This window comes from Cydia splendana, chromosome 5, assembly GCF_910591565.1.
Source record: "Cydia splendana chromosome 5, ilCydSple1.2, whole genome shotgun sequence".
Taxonomy (NCBI): Eukaryota; Metazoa; Arthropoda; class Insecta; order Lepidoptera; family Tortricidae; genus Cydia; species Cydia splendana.
Genome location: NC_085964.1, coordinates 5,519,347 through 5,538,298, shown reverse-complemented (window position 1 = coordinate 5,538,298; position 18,952 = coordinate 5,519,347). Strand labels below are relative to the sequence as shown.

The following is an 18,952-nucleotide window of genomic DNA, read 5'->3' as shown; positions in this document are numbered from 1 at the left end:
GAATTTTCTGTAATAATTTTAGATATGCTATAAGTACTTATTCATTATATTTATTTCTATCTATCCATCCTTTTCCTTTTTTACAGTTAAATTACGCGAACACAATGCAACTGAAAAGCAATAAATAAAATCTTAAGATAAACAACAATCATGCATGAGCAGGATCTTAAAAATATTGTCGAGAAATAAACGTGCATTGACTGTGGTAAGTTTCGTTCTTCTTGAGTCCGATTTACTAAGTTAAAAAGCTAAAGTTGGTAGTGTCATTAAAATTTTGGCTCCATGAAAGAAATAGAAAGTACGTACCCGTTGCTCAAGTAACTGGTATACAAGGAATATAAAATTTATGACGACTGCGTGCTATAAATAACACGTAGATTGCGTGCTAATACAACAAATAAGCATATACATAAGGGTAATGTGAAATTGATTGCAAACAAATTGAAGTACATCATTCTTAAAAGTTTATACAAAATCAAAATATATGTACATCCAAAAGGACTGGTAGAGTACAACAGTGCAGCAGTAGTAGACCTCGAACTTTGTTTCAACATTAAAGGCAAAAAAGGAACCGAGAAACCTGTCGAATAAGCATAGTTTGATATCCCAATAGCCACCTTCGAGCATTACGCGCTTTAGTTGACTTCTTTACCGGTCAAAGGGTTAAAAGTCCGGTTAGGTTAGTATATGCAATTAAATAATTTGGCAACCTTCTGTTAAAAAGTGACGCTTATAGAGGTGTTGCCCAATTATTTATATCCAGATTGACGCAGCTGGACTCTAAAACATACAAGAAGACTAGTGTAATTAGTGACATAGAATGTAGAGCGCATTTTTTTTTGTTTTAGTCGGATAGACTACACCAAATAAAATAAAAAATACAGGAATCGACATTTTAAATAATCACGTACCGGACGACAAATAAAAGACACTTATATATTTATAAATGTAAGTCAAGCAGTCTAAATCGTTATAGGTACGGATAACTGGTATCACAAGTACTTATACCTACTCTAATGTATGAACAATCTTTTGAAGAGACCTCACTTCTGACATTTTGCAGTATGACCAGGGAAAAATTAAAGAGTTAGTTTTGTCATACTTTCTAACATAATATAACTACTTCAGTTGACCATGTTACTTTGACAAGGTAAGATTGCAGTTATGCAGCTGTATTGGAATTTAACTGAATATGAAATGTATGTATGTATGTATGTATAAACTCTTTAAATCTGTATCATTCTGCAAAATCTCAATTAACAATTACTTATTGCTCACATCAACCTTTTCATTATTTTTTATCCCTAATATCGTTTTCATTATTCACTGTTGTGTACCAATAACCGATTACTGCAGGAAATTGTTAGAATTAAACATTAATTTGTCAAATCAGCAAATAGAATGTACATTCACTCAATTTTGAGATCCCGATGATCCCATAGCAACTATACTTCATCATAAGGACGCTTTAAGTTCATGCAATACTTTACATATTCCTTTTGACTGTATGTTACATTCGTTTATTATGTGTACTCTCCGCTATCGGATATAAGTATCTGCAGAAACGCCCTCAATAGTATAGACGTTAAAGATATGTATACATTTTTCACTTCATCACAACTGAATACGATTTAAAAGGGTAAACATATCTTCGACGTCGACTTACAGGCCAAAAAAATGTTCAGCATACTTTCAACCTTGATGACGTTGAAATTTGATGTTTATTACTTAACATCTTTTGTTTGAACATACATAAATCCATCTACTGATGTGCCGTCAGAGTTTCCAAAATATCAAAAACTTCTCAAATTTCTGTATGAGAATCGAAATTTTCCGTCTCCAAAATGAATCCTAATTTTTCCGAACACTTTTCAACTTGAAATTGCGCAACCAGCACATTTGTAAATCCAACTATACACTGATGAATTAAAATCCTTACACATCCCAAACATCTGAGACACGGGGCATACAGAGTCCATCTAATCTACCTTAACTACACTGTAAATCTTCCTCACGAACCAGAAGCAGGCCATGAATCCTATAGTGCCCGTTAAAAGGAAGAATAAGAATACCATTATCAGCGTGTAACCGAAGTAGAGGAAAGTGGAGGCGGCGTCTTCTATGTTCAGTTTGGTGACGAAGTAATGACAGCAGTAGACGAAGAGGTAACCAGCGGTGGAGCCTGAGGATAAGAAGGCGCGCCACCACCAGTGGTAGTCCTCGGCGCAGAGGTGGAAGTAGCAGAGCAGGATGGTTGTCTCGGAGCATGTGATCACGAGGATCACGAACACGAGGAATAGGAAGCCGAACATGTAGTACATCTGGAAAGATGGAAGTGTGATTAGTTAAATAGTTATATTGTTCAATCTATAAAGAAGAAAAGCGCGAAAGAAGGTAAGCGATCTTGACATGTCTTTTAATTGAAAAACTCTTTTTAAAAATCAGTAACTATTTCTTATGAAAGCAGAAGCATATAAATGATCATATTAGATTCATAATTGTTACATATTTGCCGTGACTTATTTTTAAACTGTGTTTTTCAATAAAAAGACATCAAGATTGTTACCTTATTTCTAATGCTAAAAAAACGAACTATAATAATTATCGGTAAATAATTTGGCGTTCACAAAAATCTGTAGTAGATAAAAAAGCTATTAGGCATCGTCGTATTCTCATTCGAATACAGGTTTTCTTTAACGAAAGCTATATTACGAGGTGAATGTGTGGTCAAATTGAACTTTGGTTTAATTTAGGGGCCGCAAAAAAATGTGACGTTCCACGGGAAAAGGTACCTTATGGCGGCGGCGTTAATGCGTAAGCGCCAACCGCCATAAATGCGTAAGCGCCAACCGCCATAAGGTACCTTTACCCGTGGGACGTCACAAATAATGTCTGTTTCATTAATACACTGAAGTTTAGATGTTGACGGACTTTATAACGGATATTCTATAGGACAGCCTTTTTTCGGGAGTTCAGGGTTGGTTTGAGTGTTTTTACCTGGCTAGACCACAGAGAGTTGAGAATGAAGAACAGTTGTATGAAGATGCAGCCGAACGGCAGCACACCGCCCATAACAACGCCGGGCACTGCTTGCGTGTAGAGAGACTGCTCAGGGATCTGTCGGGGGATCTGGTTGGTGCGCACAGGGTGGTCCAGGATCTAGAAAGAATTAAGTGCAATATTAATAAAATACGATCCCAAGCAGGGATGTTCCGAATATTCGCATCCGCATCCGCGGAACATCCGCATCTACATCCGCATCCGCATGAAATCGATGCGGAGCTTATGCGGATGCGGATGTCGAGGAAGTCGGTACAGGAACGTCTTAGCGGCGGCGTAAGTGCTAGGTAATTTCGTCATTACCTATAACGAAATCGTCTAGATCCAGAAAAGTCGGCCAAGTTACTGTTTATTAAATATAACGCACCTATATTCTTGCTCAAATACTAACAGTTTCGTTTTTTTAAATAAAAATTACTAAAAATGTCATGTTTGATGTTTTTTAAGTACCTAATCTCGACATCCGCATCCGCGGATGTGAGCCTTAAAATATCCGCATCCGTATCCGCGGATGGCAAGAAATCTGCATCCGCAACATCCCTGATCCCAAGTATGATATTCTTGTGACACATGTGGCGCTTTATGAATTTATGATACGCAAATAAAAAAAAAATATCCTCACAAACTAAACATCCCTGTACTTATAATTTGTAATAGCCTCCGTCAGAGCACTAGCTTCTTATATCAAAGGCAATAGAGTCGAAAATGCCTTACCCGCTTCCTAAAGCCGAAGTAAGCCCCAATGAAAGTTAGCGGCACAGACACTCCGAACTACAGAGCTAGTAGCGCCAATAGGGACGCGAATGAAATCGCAACCGATGAGCACTTGGTTCTTATGTCCATAGTAATAGAGTAAAAAATGCCTCACCCTCTTCCTAAAGCCGAAGTAAGCGCCGATGAATGTTAGCGGCACGGAGACGCCGAACCACAGAGCCAGTAGCACCAATAGGGTCGAGAATGGAATAGCCGCGGATGAGCACTTGATTCTTATGTCAATAGTAATAGAGTAAAAAATGGCTCACCCTCTTCCTAAAGCCGAAGTAAGCGCCGATGAATGTTAGCGGCACGGAGACGCCGAACCACAGAGCCAGTAGCACCAATAGGGTCGAGAATGGAATAGCCGCGGATGAGCACTTGATTCTTATGTCAATAGTAATAGAGTAAAAAATGGCTCACCCTCTTCCTAAAGCCGAAGTAAGCGCCGATGAATGTTAGCGGCACGGAGACGCCGAACCACAGAGCCAGTAGCACCAATAGGGTCGAGAATGGAATAGCCGCGGATGAGCACTTGATTCTTATGTCAATAGAAATAGAGTAAAAAATGGCTCGCCCTCTTCCTAAAGCCGAAGTAAGCGCCGATGAATGTTAGCGGCACGGAGACGCCGAACCACAGAGCCAGTAGCACCAATAGGGTCGAGAATGGAATAGCCGCGGATGAGCACTTGATTCTTATGTCAATAGTAATAGAGTAAAAAATGGCTCACCCTCTTCCTAAAGCCGAAGTAAGCGCCGATGAATGTTAGCGGCACGGAGACGCCGAACCACAGAGCCAGTAGCACCAATAGGGTCGAGAATGGAATAGCCGCGGATGAGCACTTGATTCTTATGTCAATAGTAATAGAGTAAAAAATGGCTCACCCTCTTCCTAAAGCCGAAGTAAGCGCCGATGAATGTTAGCGGCACAGACACTCCGAACCACAGAGCCAGCAGCGCCAATAGGGTCGAAAATGGAATGGCCGCCGATGAGCCTTTGCCCCAGAGAACCAGGTTCATTATGAAGAACAGGGAGAACACCACGCTGAAAAGAACAAGATTGCAATGTTAATAATACGCTAAATTGCATTTGCCCAATCATAATCAATATCACTTAATCTTCTTTATTAATGCCAAATGGCCATGGAAAGTGAAATAAAGAATGAATTAGTGAATTTATATTCATGTTTCACTAACCATATTTTTGCCCTCTTTTAATTTGACCCTTGTTGTATAATAAATTGGGATGAATTTCGTTTGTTTGAGAAAGCAATGTTACAAAAGAAATGCTACTTTAGTTTAGCTCTTCCACCGCCGTCCGCCGAAGGTCTTGTAGGTAAGCGCGCTGTCATAACCAGCGGCCGCTCCTAGCAACACCCAGGCAACCAGCGCGCACGTCATCAGGGCGCCACGGTTGGCGAGCGACAGGAAACCGAGGCACGCGAACGCTAAGGTCACCAAGGTCATGCCGAGACAGTAACTCACCCAGGGCACACCATCGAAGTGAGCAGTATGTTGCTCTTCCACCGCCGTCCGCCGAAGCTCTTGTAGATACGCGCGCTGACATAACCAGCGGCCGCTCCTAGCAACACCCAAGCAACCAGCGCGCACGTCATCAGGGCGCCGCGGTTGGCGGGCGACAGGAAACCGAGGCATGCGAATGCGAGGGTCACCAAGGTCATGCCGAACACCTGGAAATATTGATGCTCAGGATATTTTGATATTAACTATATAATTGGCAACGGGACACAGGAAGTACATAACCTTTGCACAACTACTCAGGAGGTTTGATTTGAACTCAGATCCTTCTACATTTTCTGCCAATTTAAGGGTTAAATAATAGCGAAAGTAATAGGTACTGCGGGTTTGTTTGTCTGACCGTATGTCCCTGGTCACATTTCGTTCAGAAAGTATAAACTGTATCAGGGAAATACGGGAACGGTTTTGTGCTTGTAACACAAGACTATAATATATGTCTTCGAAGTTAAAAATAGCATTAAAATCACAGTTGTCTCTGCAACTACAACAGTGATAAGGCATAGGGCGTTGTTGATTCATAACTATGGTGTAGGTTTATGAATCAAATTGAAATCTACATATACTCCACTGGAAATTATTTAAAGTACGTCAATACCTATACCTATATTATTGCATTTCAAACTTATGGCATAATATATGTGTAGTTTGTCCTCCTTAGACTTGGGATTCTGTATTGGATCTAATATTCCTTCGCTTTCCTCTGAATTAACACTTCGAAAAAATATTCTATATTACTTCCTCTATTACAGTATACAGTCTATCATTTCCTGCTGATTAACTTATCAAAACTCAAAACTACTTAATAGTTAAATTAATCAAATGGCGCTTAATACGTTTTCCCCAAATTTAATATGTGTGTTGGAGCGTTATCGCGGCCCAATCGCCAATTACCAGAGTAGCGATAAAATCTCGCCCAGCGGACTGGGTCAACTGTGTAATGGTGGTTACCAATACAATTAAACATTTCCAAATCGCTATTAGATTGAATTAAATTTTTTTTAGATTGTATTGTGTCTTAATCGCTTAGGCAGTATGTTGTCAGTATTTATGTAATATGACTGTCATGTATATCTTCATTTGTTTTACCTGCGCCCCGGATCCCAGGAAGACAGCCAGCAGCATTCCCCGCCGCGGCGGCCGAAACACATCTCCGTGCACCAGTTTCCAACCAAACTCTTCCTGTAGGACAACAGGAAATACTTATTACGTAATTTGTTCATCGTTTGAGAGTAACGTAGGATGGTATAAATTTGGTGCTGACACTTTTATCCTCAGAGCCGCCCACACGCCAAAACTTGGCAAGACTCATGCAATTTTGTTTCATCAAAATAAAGTTTACAATACAATGGAATGAAAGGTACTTTATAGAGGAAAAAAATGCATGGTTTTTAGGTGTTGCTCTTGGATCTTGTTAACGTTTTGTCGTTAGGGTTTATTTGGTAATCTATACATTCTGTCATTCATTATGATAACTTATAATATCAACTCTAAAAATACCCAACTCATACTGATATAAAAAATATTTTTTATTCTACTTCCTTCCTTTACCATTGTCAAATACATAATTAACTTTATCCTTCTTTCCAAAGGTATTATTTTCAATAAGTAACATGTCACTGCCTACCTATATATTATTGAATTAACAGTTTCTTACCTGAGCATCCTCTCCGCACTCCATCTGATTATATCTCGCAATATCCTTATGAAGAGTCCTCAACAAAATCATAGCAACCATTCCACTAAGGAAGAGCACTATAACCAGCGAGTTCAATATGGAGAACCACTGAATATTCGTATGCGGCATCGATTCGAGGATGTAGTCCCATCTGGATGACCATTTGATGGTGTTATTCCGGTGGAATGTGACTCTGTAGGAGTAGGTGATGGAGAAGGTCTCGTCTCCGGTGAGCATGTTGGGTATTTCGAGGGGAGTTCGAGCATTGCAGTCGAGCTTTTCGGTGTTCGTGTGCCGGATGCTGGCTGGTTTGATCTGTGATGCAATATAATTTTTAAAACATTTTAAGGGACAAAACATTTTAAAATATAGAAACAATTTAAATAACACTTTCTATACGTCTGAGTTAGATTCGTATAATACATAACTATTACAAATTTTTAAATAGATAGCTTAAGTACCTAGTTCTCGAGATATTTAGCGATGTGACAGACACGAACAGGCAGAGTCGCACCATAAGGGGTTTTTTTTTACCTTTTTGGTACGAAATTCTAATTACGACAATAACCCCTATATCTAACATTCATTTCACTGTTTATCCAAAATTTAGTTTTGATATGGCAAAGCCAAGGGGGTTGAGGTCTGCAGCTCACAGAGCCACAAGTTTACCTTAGCCGAGATAATACTGCCGCCATTCTCGCCGAAGCCGACGCCCCACTCCTCCTCAGCGCCGCTGTGGTACGTTATCTCAATGTCCACGTGGTTGAACAGGAAATACGCGCTGACCAGAGCCTGATTGGTCGCTACTGATAGTAGTGTGCATGTGTCCTGAATTCAAGATAGCAGTGTCACGGTTCGCGTTTACAGCTCACAGAGCTAGTTTACCTTAGCCGAGATAATCCTGCCGCCATTCTCGCCGAAGCCGACGCCCCACTCCTCCTCGGCGCCGCTGTGGTACGTTATCTCGATGTCCACGTGGTTGAACAGGAAGTATGCGCCGACCGGGGCTTGATTAGTCGCTACGATCGGTGTACATGTGTCCTGGATTTAAATTTATTAATTTACAGTTAAAGTGGAAATCACCTTATACGAAAGCTGGGGGGTTATTATCACAGTATTATTGTCCTCCTTATTTATTTGGACATATTTATGATGAAGTGTTTGGATATTTTGATGATATATTTGAGGTCTGGTAATGGTCCCTGGAGGTCCCTGGGCGTTATCAGAAATAAATATCGAAAACCCGATTCTCACAGATCCTGGTGTTTTTGGGTTCTTTCAACTCAGAATCACTAGCATATTCAATTCTGATGATAAAATAAAATGTCCCAAAAATTTGTATGAAAATTGTACATTCCACTACGTCACGCACATACAAGTGAAATTTTTTTTCATACTATAACGTGACGTAATGGAATGGACATTTTGGGACATTTTTTTTAATGGTGGGATGGAGAATGCTGTCGATTCTGAGTAGAATGAGCCCAAGAACGTCCAGTTGTGAAAGAATTTCAATATTTATTTCTGAAAACGCCCCCCTGAGTCCCACTCCCAATCCACCAGAAATATCATTGAAATGCAAGGACACTTTATCAAAAATGTGTCAAAAGAAATTAGATATGTATAGAAATTACCCTGGGCTCAGAGCTTCAAGCAATATTCAACCTAAATTATGCAATGGATTAGTTTTAAACGAATAGATTAAGATTTTACTTGCTGATATACAGTAGAATCCGCTTATAATGACATCGAAGGGAAGTGACAAACACGTCATACTAAGCGGATGTCATAATAAAGTATTGTTGATTAAAATCTTATTTTTGTTAATTTTTCCATATTAATCTCAAATTCCTGTGTGAGAGATGAGGTTTGTTAACCTTGTACCAATTATCAACTTTCACCGAGAATCAAACAACTTAAACGCCACTCACGCACCAAACGTCCTCGCAGGGAAAGACGCGGGGACGGCCACGAAAACCACCGTATGCTGCGAAAGTGTCAGTATAACCGGACATAATTTCATAAAAATAGGATTTATAGGTCATAGTAAGCGATTTGTCACTATAAGCGAAGTCATCTTATGCGAAATTGACACAAAGAATTTTATATGAAAACCACACTATGTACCTCCGCTCTTATGGCTCTACAAATAAGATTGTGTCAGATATTTTTGCAGCCTTTGTTGTGTAACATACTATTGCAGGTGACTGTACCTATGCCTGTAGCATAGGTACAGTCACAGTGCTGTAACACACTATAATAGACGCCAAACAATCATTCCGATAGGGTAATAAACTGAGCTGTCAACAAGGATGCGGCTAAAGTCGATATTGCTTATCGATGAATTACGCTTGCTCGATGAAACAGTATTATACATCTGCATTTATTATAGTACCGATGGCTTCATTAATATTTTCGAACCGTCTGGTAATAAATTTACAAGATGACAGTGATACCGACAGTTCCGATGACGAAAACTATGTTTATTGTTTAAGTTTTTATTCATTGATATTTATTATGTTATTTCTTTTTATGGTATTTATTACAAAGTTATAAATTATTAGCATATTTTTTTAATACAATGAGTTCAAAACTAACATAACCACTGAGATAAACATAAACTGACTATTATCTATTATAAATTATAAATACCACCATCCATAATATTCGAAGGCTGCGACACGCATCCCTACAAGCAGGTAGTAAAAGGGGCGGGGTCGGCCTAAAGATTTATGGCCTCATCGGAACGATCCTTTGGCATCTACAATAGCACAAGTTATGCAATAGAGAGTCCAATTGTAGAAATGATAACAACACCAAACTATTGTTTACTAAAATGCCACAAGTTGTGTTAATCCCACAAACATGGCCACATGTTTTGTACTGAAAGCAACCAAACAAATGGTAGATTATACACATTCCTTAACCAAGTGATCAATGAATTGGTGTTTATTTTTACAGTAAAAAATGGATTAACAATTTGTTAGTTATTTTATTTGTATTTCATGGATAGTTATAGTTAAGATTGGTAATCATACATAATTATGCACAGAATAAAACCATTAGTCATTGAAGCAACAACCAATATAGATTCAGTTTTGTTAACTGATGTGAGAATTTAATATTGTTTATTCTATATTTTGATAACTATGCCGATATGACCCAGTACCATAAATGAAAATATAACAAATGAAACACCTTCTAAATGTGCTGCTAAGAGTATGATACCAATATCAATTACATTTTAATATGAATACTGAGTTGAGCACAGTCATACAAACAAGTGGGTACCCATATAACCATTCCAGTCGCAGAATCACAAAGTGGTAACTAAATGTCAGATGTGTCGTAACAGAGTCCACACAATGTGTCTAGAATTGTTTCGAAACAAAGTGTCGTCGCCGTGTCTACACTTTTCCGTAACAAGGTGTCGACACATTTGTGTGCACTTTGCGTGCGGTTTGCGACTAAATCTGACAGCAAATTTGTGACAGCAAATGTCAATATAAAATACCTCTTGAAAACCAAGGTTTGTCAAACTACTATTAGTGTCTCGTGTGCTCGTAATTCTAGTAAGTCATCATGGGCAATGCAAATGATAATAATCGACCGAAACCATATAAACACCCAACACCCGTCAACCTTTTACAGAAAAGTTTTTAAAGAAATTCAATAAGCTACTTAGGTCAGGCAACGAATGCGCCAAAAGTTGTAGAGGGAAATGCTCGGAACACAATTTTTTGACTCCGTAACTCGGTTTGACAAGTTAGGAGGTGAACATATCAAAAGTCCCCGGCCGTAGCCCTTGAGCGAGGGGGAGAGAGGGGGCTTTGAAGGTCCCATTTTCCCGTTTTTCGATTATATCTCGGAAACTATGCATCTCAGCGACATGGCCACTTATATAAAATGAAAGGTAATTTAATTTGTTACAAGTTTATTCCGTCAATTTTTTCGATATGTTGAATAGTTTTTGAGATATCCGCTCTTGAAAGTTTATTTAGGGCTCTCAATTTTATCTTGATATATCTATATCAGTGAAGGTGCTAGGCCGTGTTTGGTATCGTTTTCGTATAAATCTGGGGTGCTGAATCCATTTAAGATATCACATTGACACCATTCCACAAAATAAAAATAAATCTTTTTAGGGTTCCGTACCTCAAAAGGAAAAAACGGAACCCTTATAGGATCACTCGTGCGGCTGTATGTATGTCCGTCTGAATACACAAAATAGTTCTTTACCTATAGATGACAGGAAAACCTATTAGAAATGTGCAGTCAAGCGCGAGTCGGACTTAATGTACGGAACCCTTAATACGCGAGTCCGACTCGCACTTGGCCGGTTTTTTTGAAACTCTTCTTGACGCTTAACCGCTGAACCGATTTCGTTGAAATTTGGTATAGAAATAGTTTGCGTCCCGGAACAGGACATAGGATAGATCTTATAACCAAAATCATCTTTTGAAGGTGTGAAAAGTGGCGTGGAAATTTGTACGGGAAATCAATAACCGCTGAACCGATTTATATGAAATTTGGGATGGTCTACATCTTTGATTTAGTTAAAAATGATGAAAAAACATGACTTCAAACCTAAACTTAAACAGGGATGTCACTCATTCCGTGGAAGCTGGGGAGGACGCTTGTGTGGGACGCCACCTGCGTTGACACGCTCGCGCCGTCCCACCTACAGGCGACCTCCGTCAAGGCGGGGGCTGCGGCCACAACAGCAGAACTAAACAAGCGGCGCAAATATGCTGTCCTCGGCGAGGGCTACATATTTGCACCGTTCGGAGTCGAAACTCTGGGTCCGTGGGGGCCCAGTGCGAAGTCTTTATATAAAGAAATTTCCGAGCGCCTTATAGATGCGTCTGGTGACCAGGGGGCTGGCAGCTACTTCGGCCAGAGACTAAGTCTGGCCATCCAACGAGGTAACGCTGCCAGCCTACTGGGCACCATAACTCATGACAGCGACCTAGGGAGCATTTTTTATTTATAAGTTTACTTATAAGTTCATTTATGTTCATTTATAAGTCTATTTATATGATTATTTTAAGTTTTATATTCCATGTAGTTTAGTTTTATTATTGTTTAGTTTGTATTTTTTGTCTCAATAAAGTCCCCCAAGTATTCAATAAAAAAAAAAAAAAACTTAAACAGTATTAACTTCAAGAAGTCAATTCTGAATTCCCCCCTACACCTCATTTCACACCTTTAAAGGGTGATTTTTGAGATAACTTATTATATCCTGTCTCGGGACTCAAAATATATGTGTACTAAATTTAAATTAAAACTGTTCAGCAGTTTAAGCGTGAAGAGGAGTTTAAAAGAAAGTATTTTAATAAGTTTATATGTTTTTACTTCGGAATGGTGTCAATGTGATACCTTAACTAAATTTGGTACTGCGAATTTATACGAAAACGATACCAAAACATGGCCTCGTAGCTTTACTGTTGTAGAAGTGAAAATAAAATTGAGTGCCCTAAATTCTTATTACTTGGCCAAACTTGTGTAGAAGGAAAAGGTAAAATAAAAGTCTTCGGCAGGAATATAAGACACAAATATATTTTTTTTTTGCGTTACTATTTCATTCATCAAATATAAACATACCTTGATTATACTATTCTAGTGAGATCCTCATAGATAAACAAAAACATTTACTTAAAAAATTACAAGGTCGAAATGTCACGGAACTTTTTTTTTTTTTTCCTTTTTTAAGGGGCTTTTTCGATTGAACGAATATGTCACCCCATAAAAAACAGACTTAATTAACAAAGTTAAAAGAAAGTAAATAGCTACATCTAGTTTAATTACATCACACATTTCTGTCCCTCAGACCGCACTTAACAATATTTAGTACCTTTTCAACAACCTCAGACATGGGGTTCGAAAGGTAGGTATTACATAACCCAATGGAACTGTCATTGTCATGAAATATCTGTCTTCTAAGTCGCTCATTTCGGACACACTCCATTAAAATATGATACACATCCTCGACGCGATTACATAAGGTGCATAATTCCGAATTCACTTTACGCATGAGGTAGGCGAACTTATTCAATGGAATGTGTCCAGAGCGCAATCTCAATAATAAAACTAGATCCTGCCTACACAACACACTATTATCAATCCAAGGAGAATTAAAGGGTTGTGGCTGTATTGTCTTATACCAAATACCTTTGTCCCTAGATCCCCGATGATGGGGACGATGGGGCCCCCTAAAACGTATAAAACGACATCCATGACGACTTTTATGACACAGTGCATGGCCGCCATTTCGGATTCCAAAATGGTCATTATTTTCGAAATCGGCACTCCCTAAAACCTATATATCGACACCCATCTCGACTTTTATGACAAAGTGTTTTGCTACCATCTGCATGCAAGACATTTCTATTATTTTTACGTACAAAAATGGCCCCCTGTCAACTTTCAATCGAGATTTAATCGATAATTTATTCGATTAATATTCAGATTAATTCAATTTCAAGAAAGTAAATAGCTACATCTAGTTTAATTACATCACACATTTCTGTCCCTCAGACCGCACTTAACAATATTTAGTACCTTTTCAACAACCTCAGACATGGGGTTCGAAAGGTAGGTATTACATAACCCAATGGAACTGTCATTGTCATGAAATATCTGTCTTCTAAGTCGCTCATTTCGGACACACTCCATTAAAATATGATACACATCCTCGACGCGATTACATAAGGTGCATAATTCCGAATTCACTTTACGCATGAGGTAGGCGAACTTATTCAATGGAATGTGTCCAGAGCGCAATCTCAATAATAAAACTAGATCCTGCCTACACAACACACTATTATCAATCCAAGGAGAATTAAAGGGTTGTGGCTGTATTGTCTTATACCAAATACCTTTGTCCCTAGATCTCTCGTCGAAATATTCCTTCCACAATTCGCGACACTTTAATTTGACTAAATGTAAACAGTCATTATTGCCCCCATATAATGTTTCAAGCGAAATTCAATGCCATCGCTGCATGCCTGTTTTGCTAATGCATCAGCTGTCTCATTGCCACTTATACCTACATGCGATGGAATCCATTGCAATATTATAACTTTTGCCATAGATTTAGTAATATGTGAAAAATATAAACTTTTATGACAAAAAAAATCTGGACACAATTTAAGAATCACCCAATTGCATCGAGGAATCATCTGTATTTTTGCATGTTTCATTACCTCCTCGCTTCTTTTTTGTCCTTTGTATTCTGTAGCAATTTGTTAGATCTGAAAATAAAGATAACTTGCGTCGTCACGGATGTCGATTTATAGGTTTTAGGGAGTGCAGAATTCGAAAACGATGATCATTTTATAATCCAAGATGGCGGCTACGGATTTTGTCATAAAAGTGGAATCCAAAATAGTCATCATTTTCGAAATCTGCGCCCCCCAAAACCTATAAAACGACACCCATGACGACTTTTATGACAGTGCATGGCCGCCATTTTGGATTCCAAAATGGTCATCATTTTCGAAAGCGGGGCCCCCTAAAACCTATAAAACGACATACATGACGACTTTTATGACATAGTGCATGGCCGCCATCTTGGAATCCAAAATGGTCATCATTTTCGAAATCTGCGCCCCCTAAAACCTATAAAACGACACCCATGACGACTTTTATGACATAGTGCATGGCCGCCATTTTGGAATACAAAATGGTTATCATTTTCTAAATCTGCGCCCCCCAAAACCTATAAAACGACACCCATGACGACTTTTATGACATAGTGCATGGCCGCCATTTTGGATTTCAAAATGGTCATCATTTTCTAAATCGGGGCCCCCTAAAACCTATAAAACGACATCCATGACGACTTTTATGACATAGTGCATGACCGCCATCTTGGAATCCAAAATGGTTATCATTTTCGAAATCTGCGCCCCCTAAAACCTATAAAACGACACCCATGACGACTTTTATGGCATAGTGCATGGCCGCCATTTTGGATTCCAAAATGGTCATCTTTTTCAAAATTGGGGCCCCCTAAAACGTATAAAACGACATCCATGACGACTTTTATGACACAGTGCATGGCCGCCATTTCGGATTCCAAAATGGTCATTATTTTCGAAATCGGCACTCCCTAAAACCTATATATCGACACCCATCTCGACTTTTATGACAAAGTGTTTTGCTACCATCTGCATGCAAGACATTTCTATTATTTTTACGTACAAAAATGGCCCCCTGTCAACTTTCAATCGAGATTTAATCGATAATTTATTCGATTAATATTCAGATTAATTCAATTTCAATCTATGTTAGGTCGACTAAACTAATCGCGATTAAAATTTGAGAATTAGCTTTTTTTATTCCATTAATTAGTCGAATAAACAGTTAATCGATTAATGCCCATCTCTGACCACGGCATTTTTACACTTTGAGAATATCTGAAAACAAATCAACACAAGGAGCCATTTTGCAAATCCAGTAACATACCAGTAACTTTGTTATTACTTTTGACAGCGCGTGTCATGTGTCAACACAGAGTCGACACAAAGTCGAAACATTTGTGACTGCAATATTTCTCAGCCTTGAACCATATTTATACATCATAATTAACAAGTTTCGTAGTATGTAAAGCGTTATTTCTGTTATTTAAGTATAGTATACGCATCGAAGTATTAAAAATGCTTCAAATAATATAGTTATGAACACAGGCACTGAGAAGTAAACAATTTCATTTCCGGCTAAACTAAAACAATGTGGTGGCGCGTTGATTATATTACACTTAGTTTATCAAATCACTCGAGCAGTTTAATTCCCCATAATAATTTAAGTCATGTTGTAATATAAATGCAAACAATATATAATTACGTCTTGTAATCCGTTTAAGAGATGGCGTATTAATGTCACTTATTTTTATTTAAGTATTTTTCCATCTGACAGTTTCCATTTGACAGGAACAAAATGAACGAATGAACGAATGATTTTGGCATAAAGTAGTCGCAAACCCGAAACAATGTGTGCACACGGCGACCACACTTTATGTCACTTTGTGTCATGTGTCGACCCTTCCCCATTTCTGGTAACTGTGTCGACACGGCGACGACTCTGCGACTGGAATTGTGACCGAAACAGATGGTGTCGACACAAGATGTGTCAACACCGCGTCGTAACGGCGACTGGAAATGGTTGTATGGGTATTTCCCTATTTATTTATATTTTAAAATGTACCTAAAGGTCCTTTCATTGTAACAAAAACAACCAGATCTCATTACAACTTACTTATCAGTACAAGTTTGTATGATCTGCTTTGTTTGTATGACACATTAAGTTTCTATAACAACATAATATTTTTGATTTGAAGAATGTAATCTTATTAGACTCCCCCAGGAATTCCTTTAGGGACACCCCCATGAGAAGTATAATGTTGTAAAGTTACAAATCTTCTCTGGAATCACAAAAAATCTTATATGAAGCTATCTTACCAAATCCCTCCTGACTTGGCATCCCATAGGGAAGCCAGTGCTGCAATAAGTCTTCTCCTTATCCACCAAGTAGCACCAGGTCACCGGCATATTGTCCAGTATCCAATGATGCTGATAATACAGCGCCATACCCATCTTCAACAAGTTCAACTTCTTTAGCGACTCCGGGTTAGATCCCTTGTAAGTCTTTGTACACACAGCTGCACAATCCACATTTTCCATAAAATTCAGCTTGTACGGACTTGGCCTAATTCGCTCCCCGAACACAACTTGTCCAAGATTCTCAACCGGGGATTGAGTTTCATCTGTTGTGCAGAAATCAAAGTGGTGATATTCAAATGGTATCACTGACTCTTCTGTGTTTAATCTGTTCACATACAATGGGATTTCATTCTGAAACAAATACACAAATCATCAATCAAAGTTTCATATCATTTAACATGTTTTACAACAAGATTCTTTTGTAAATGGTAATTTGGTATTACAATTATAGATGTTAGGGCACAATTAGTACCGCTATTTATACCTTATCGCGAATTTCACAGTAAAAAGTAATAAATCGCAACATGAAATTGTCAATGCGGTGACGGTTTATACGGCCAAAACATCCTGGGCGTATGCACCGAATTTCACATGCATTATTTGTACTTACTTTGCAAGTGTTTGCGTTATCCTCGCCGGTTTTACTGCAGTAATTTACCGGGGCTAAGCCGGGTAAATAAAACGCTTTTACACATGTCAAAAGCGATAATGCGCAAACGAATAATGAAGCTGTCGTGATCATGATGAGATGTTATTCCTTTACTATCACATCAAAAGACTAATTAAATTGCAATGATACGCGTTATTACAGTCCACATAATCAATCTTTACGTTCGACACACAAAATATTTGTAGAAAAGTATTGTTTTTCCTTCTTCTGTCGATTTTTCTGAGATCTTTACACGGCACGGTCCTGGAAAACGTCACCACAGTGAGTGTTGCTAGTCGTAGAAATAAATATGTCACAATATTTTTCCGTTTCACTCAAAAAGCGTGTTGGAATATGTAACAAAAACAAATAAACCGAAACTATAGTCTGGCAAACCCAACTTGTCAGTAAATAAAATAAGCTTTTGGCGCTAGTTAATACTAGCGCCAAAAAGAAAGGGATGAGTTTAGTTTTTTTTGTTCTCATTCTTTTATTTACTGACAAGTTGGGTTTGCCAGACTATAGTTTCGGTTTATTTGTTTTTGTTACATATTCCAACACGCTTTTTGAGTGAAACGGAAAAATATTGTGACATATTTATTTCTAATTGCGCTAATGCGCAAGACAAAGCCAGTATGAAATTCTATGTCTGAAATGAGACAGTCCCTTTTGCAGTCCCTGACCAAACTATAGCCGGTCAAACAAGTTTGTCAGTAGAAAAAGGCGGGAAATTAATTAATTTTATTTAAACTTCATTGCACAATTTTACAAAAAACCGGACAAGTGCGAGTCGTACTCGCCCACCAAGGGTTCCGTACTTTTTAGTATTTGTTGTTATAGCGGCAATAGAAATACATCATCTGTGAAAATTTCAACTGTCTAGCTATCACGGTTCTTGAGATACAGCCTGGTGACAGACGGACGGTCGGACGGTCGGACGGACGGACGGACGGACGGACGGACGGACAGCGGAGTCTTAGTAATAGGATCCCGTTTTACCCTTTGGGTACGGAACCCTAAAAAAGAGTAGGTACAATTGGCGGACTTAACGCCTTGAGGCATTCTCTACCAGTCAACCATTGGGCTAAACTTCAAATTCTCTACATAAGGACAGCCTTTACCCATTTTTTTACTGACGGTATGGCAGATCATATTAGCAAAGAGAATTCATGGCTATTAGTAAATGTAGGGTCATTACTTCACCACATTATTTACCAACACGCTAGCAAAAAACGGCGTTATCTATCGTTCATATGATAACAAATTCGACCTAACTTTCTCGCACTCACTGCATAACCCATATTGGGTCTTCCTACCCCTTGAGTCATCCTACCCTTAAATCTCCAAATCGATTCTGTAGGTTTAGCACGAGTCAAGTGCGACACGACATTATCTCTCTTGCGAGATGGGGTAGGCCATCTTCAGTACCGTCTTTACCATAATAAGGGCACACGGGGCCCGTGCCCAGGGCCGCCATCCTCAGGGGACAGGACAGACAGTAATAGTATATTTGACTACCCATAATAAATAGAACATCATAGTAGACAAATGTTAGTTTAATTCTCTTTCTTTACTTTCCAAAAGGGCCCCAAATTCTTATGTGCCCAGGGGCCCCAGCATAGTTTAAGACGGCCCTGGCCATCTTAATTGAAAACTCTGTTAATTGGAAAGGGACTGGTGTCAAGGTAATGTCATGGAACTTTGAGGTTTAAGATCCGAGTGGATCCAATGAGTAGGGGTGCCAGTCGGTGTTAAAAAGACAAAACTTCCATC

At 38.7% G+C, this 18,952-nt stretch overlaps 2 protein-coding genes across 3 annotated transcripts in view; one reads left to right on the top strand and one right to left on the bottom strand.

Annotated features, from left to right (window-relative positions):
• The window catches only part of LOC134790494 (transmembrane 9 superfamily member 2), an 81,891-nt gene extending 64,406 nt beyond the window's left edge, over nucleotides 1–17,485 (bottom strand). The window contains exons 1-9 of one of the 2 annotated variants that reach the window (XR_010144193.1): nucleotides 17,141–17,485; nucleotides 16,489–16,881; nucleotides 7,913–8,068; nucleotides 7,007–7,342; nucleotides 6,439–6,531; nucleotides 5,299–5,504; nucleotides 4,699–4,858; nucleotides 2,998–3,159; nucleotides 1,867–2,321 (exon numbers count right to left, since the gene is read on the bottom strand). Coding sequence is in view for 1 of the 2 variants with exons in the window: in XM_063761309.1 (XP_063617379.1) it covers nucleotides 1,980–2,321; nucleotides 2,998–3,159; nucleotides 4,699–4,858; nucleotides 5,299–5,504; nucleotides 6,439–6,531; nucleotides 7,007–7,342; nucleotides 7,913–8,068; nucleotides 16,489–16,881; nucleotides 17,141–17,272 (1,980 nt within the window). In the remaining variant the exon portion in view is untranslated. Of the gene's footprint in view, nucleotides 1–1,214; nucleotides 2,322–2,997; nucleotides 3,160–4,698; nucleotides 4,859–5,298; nucleotides 5,505–6,438; nucleotides 6,532–7,006; nucleotides 7,343–7,912; nucleotides 8,069–16,488; nucleotides 16,882–17,140 lie in introns of those variants that run through there. The other variant, XM_063761309.1, reaches the window with a different exon arrangement.
• The window catches only part of LOC134790502 (uncharacterized), a 278,176-nt gene that overhangs the window by 233,028 nt on the left and 26,196 nt on the right, over nucleotides 1–18,952 (top strand). The window lies entirely within an intron of this gene.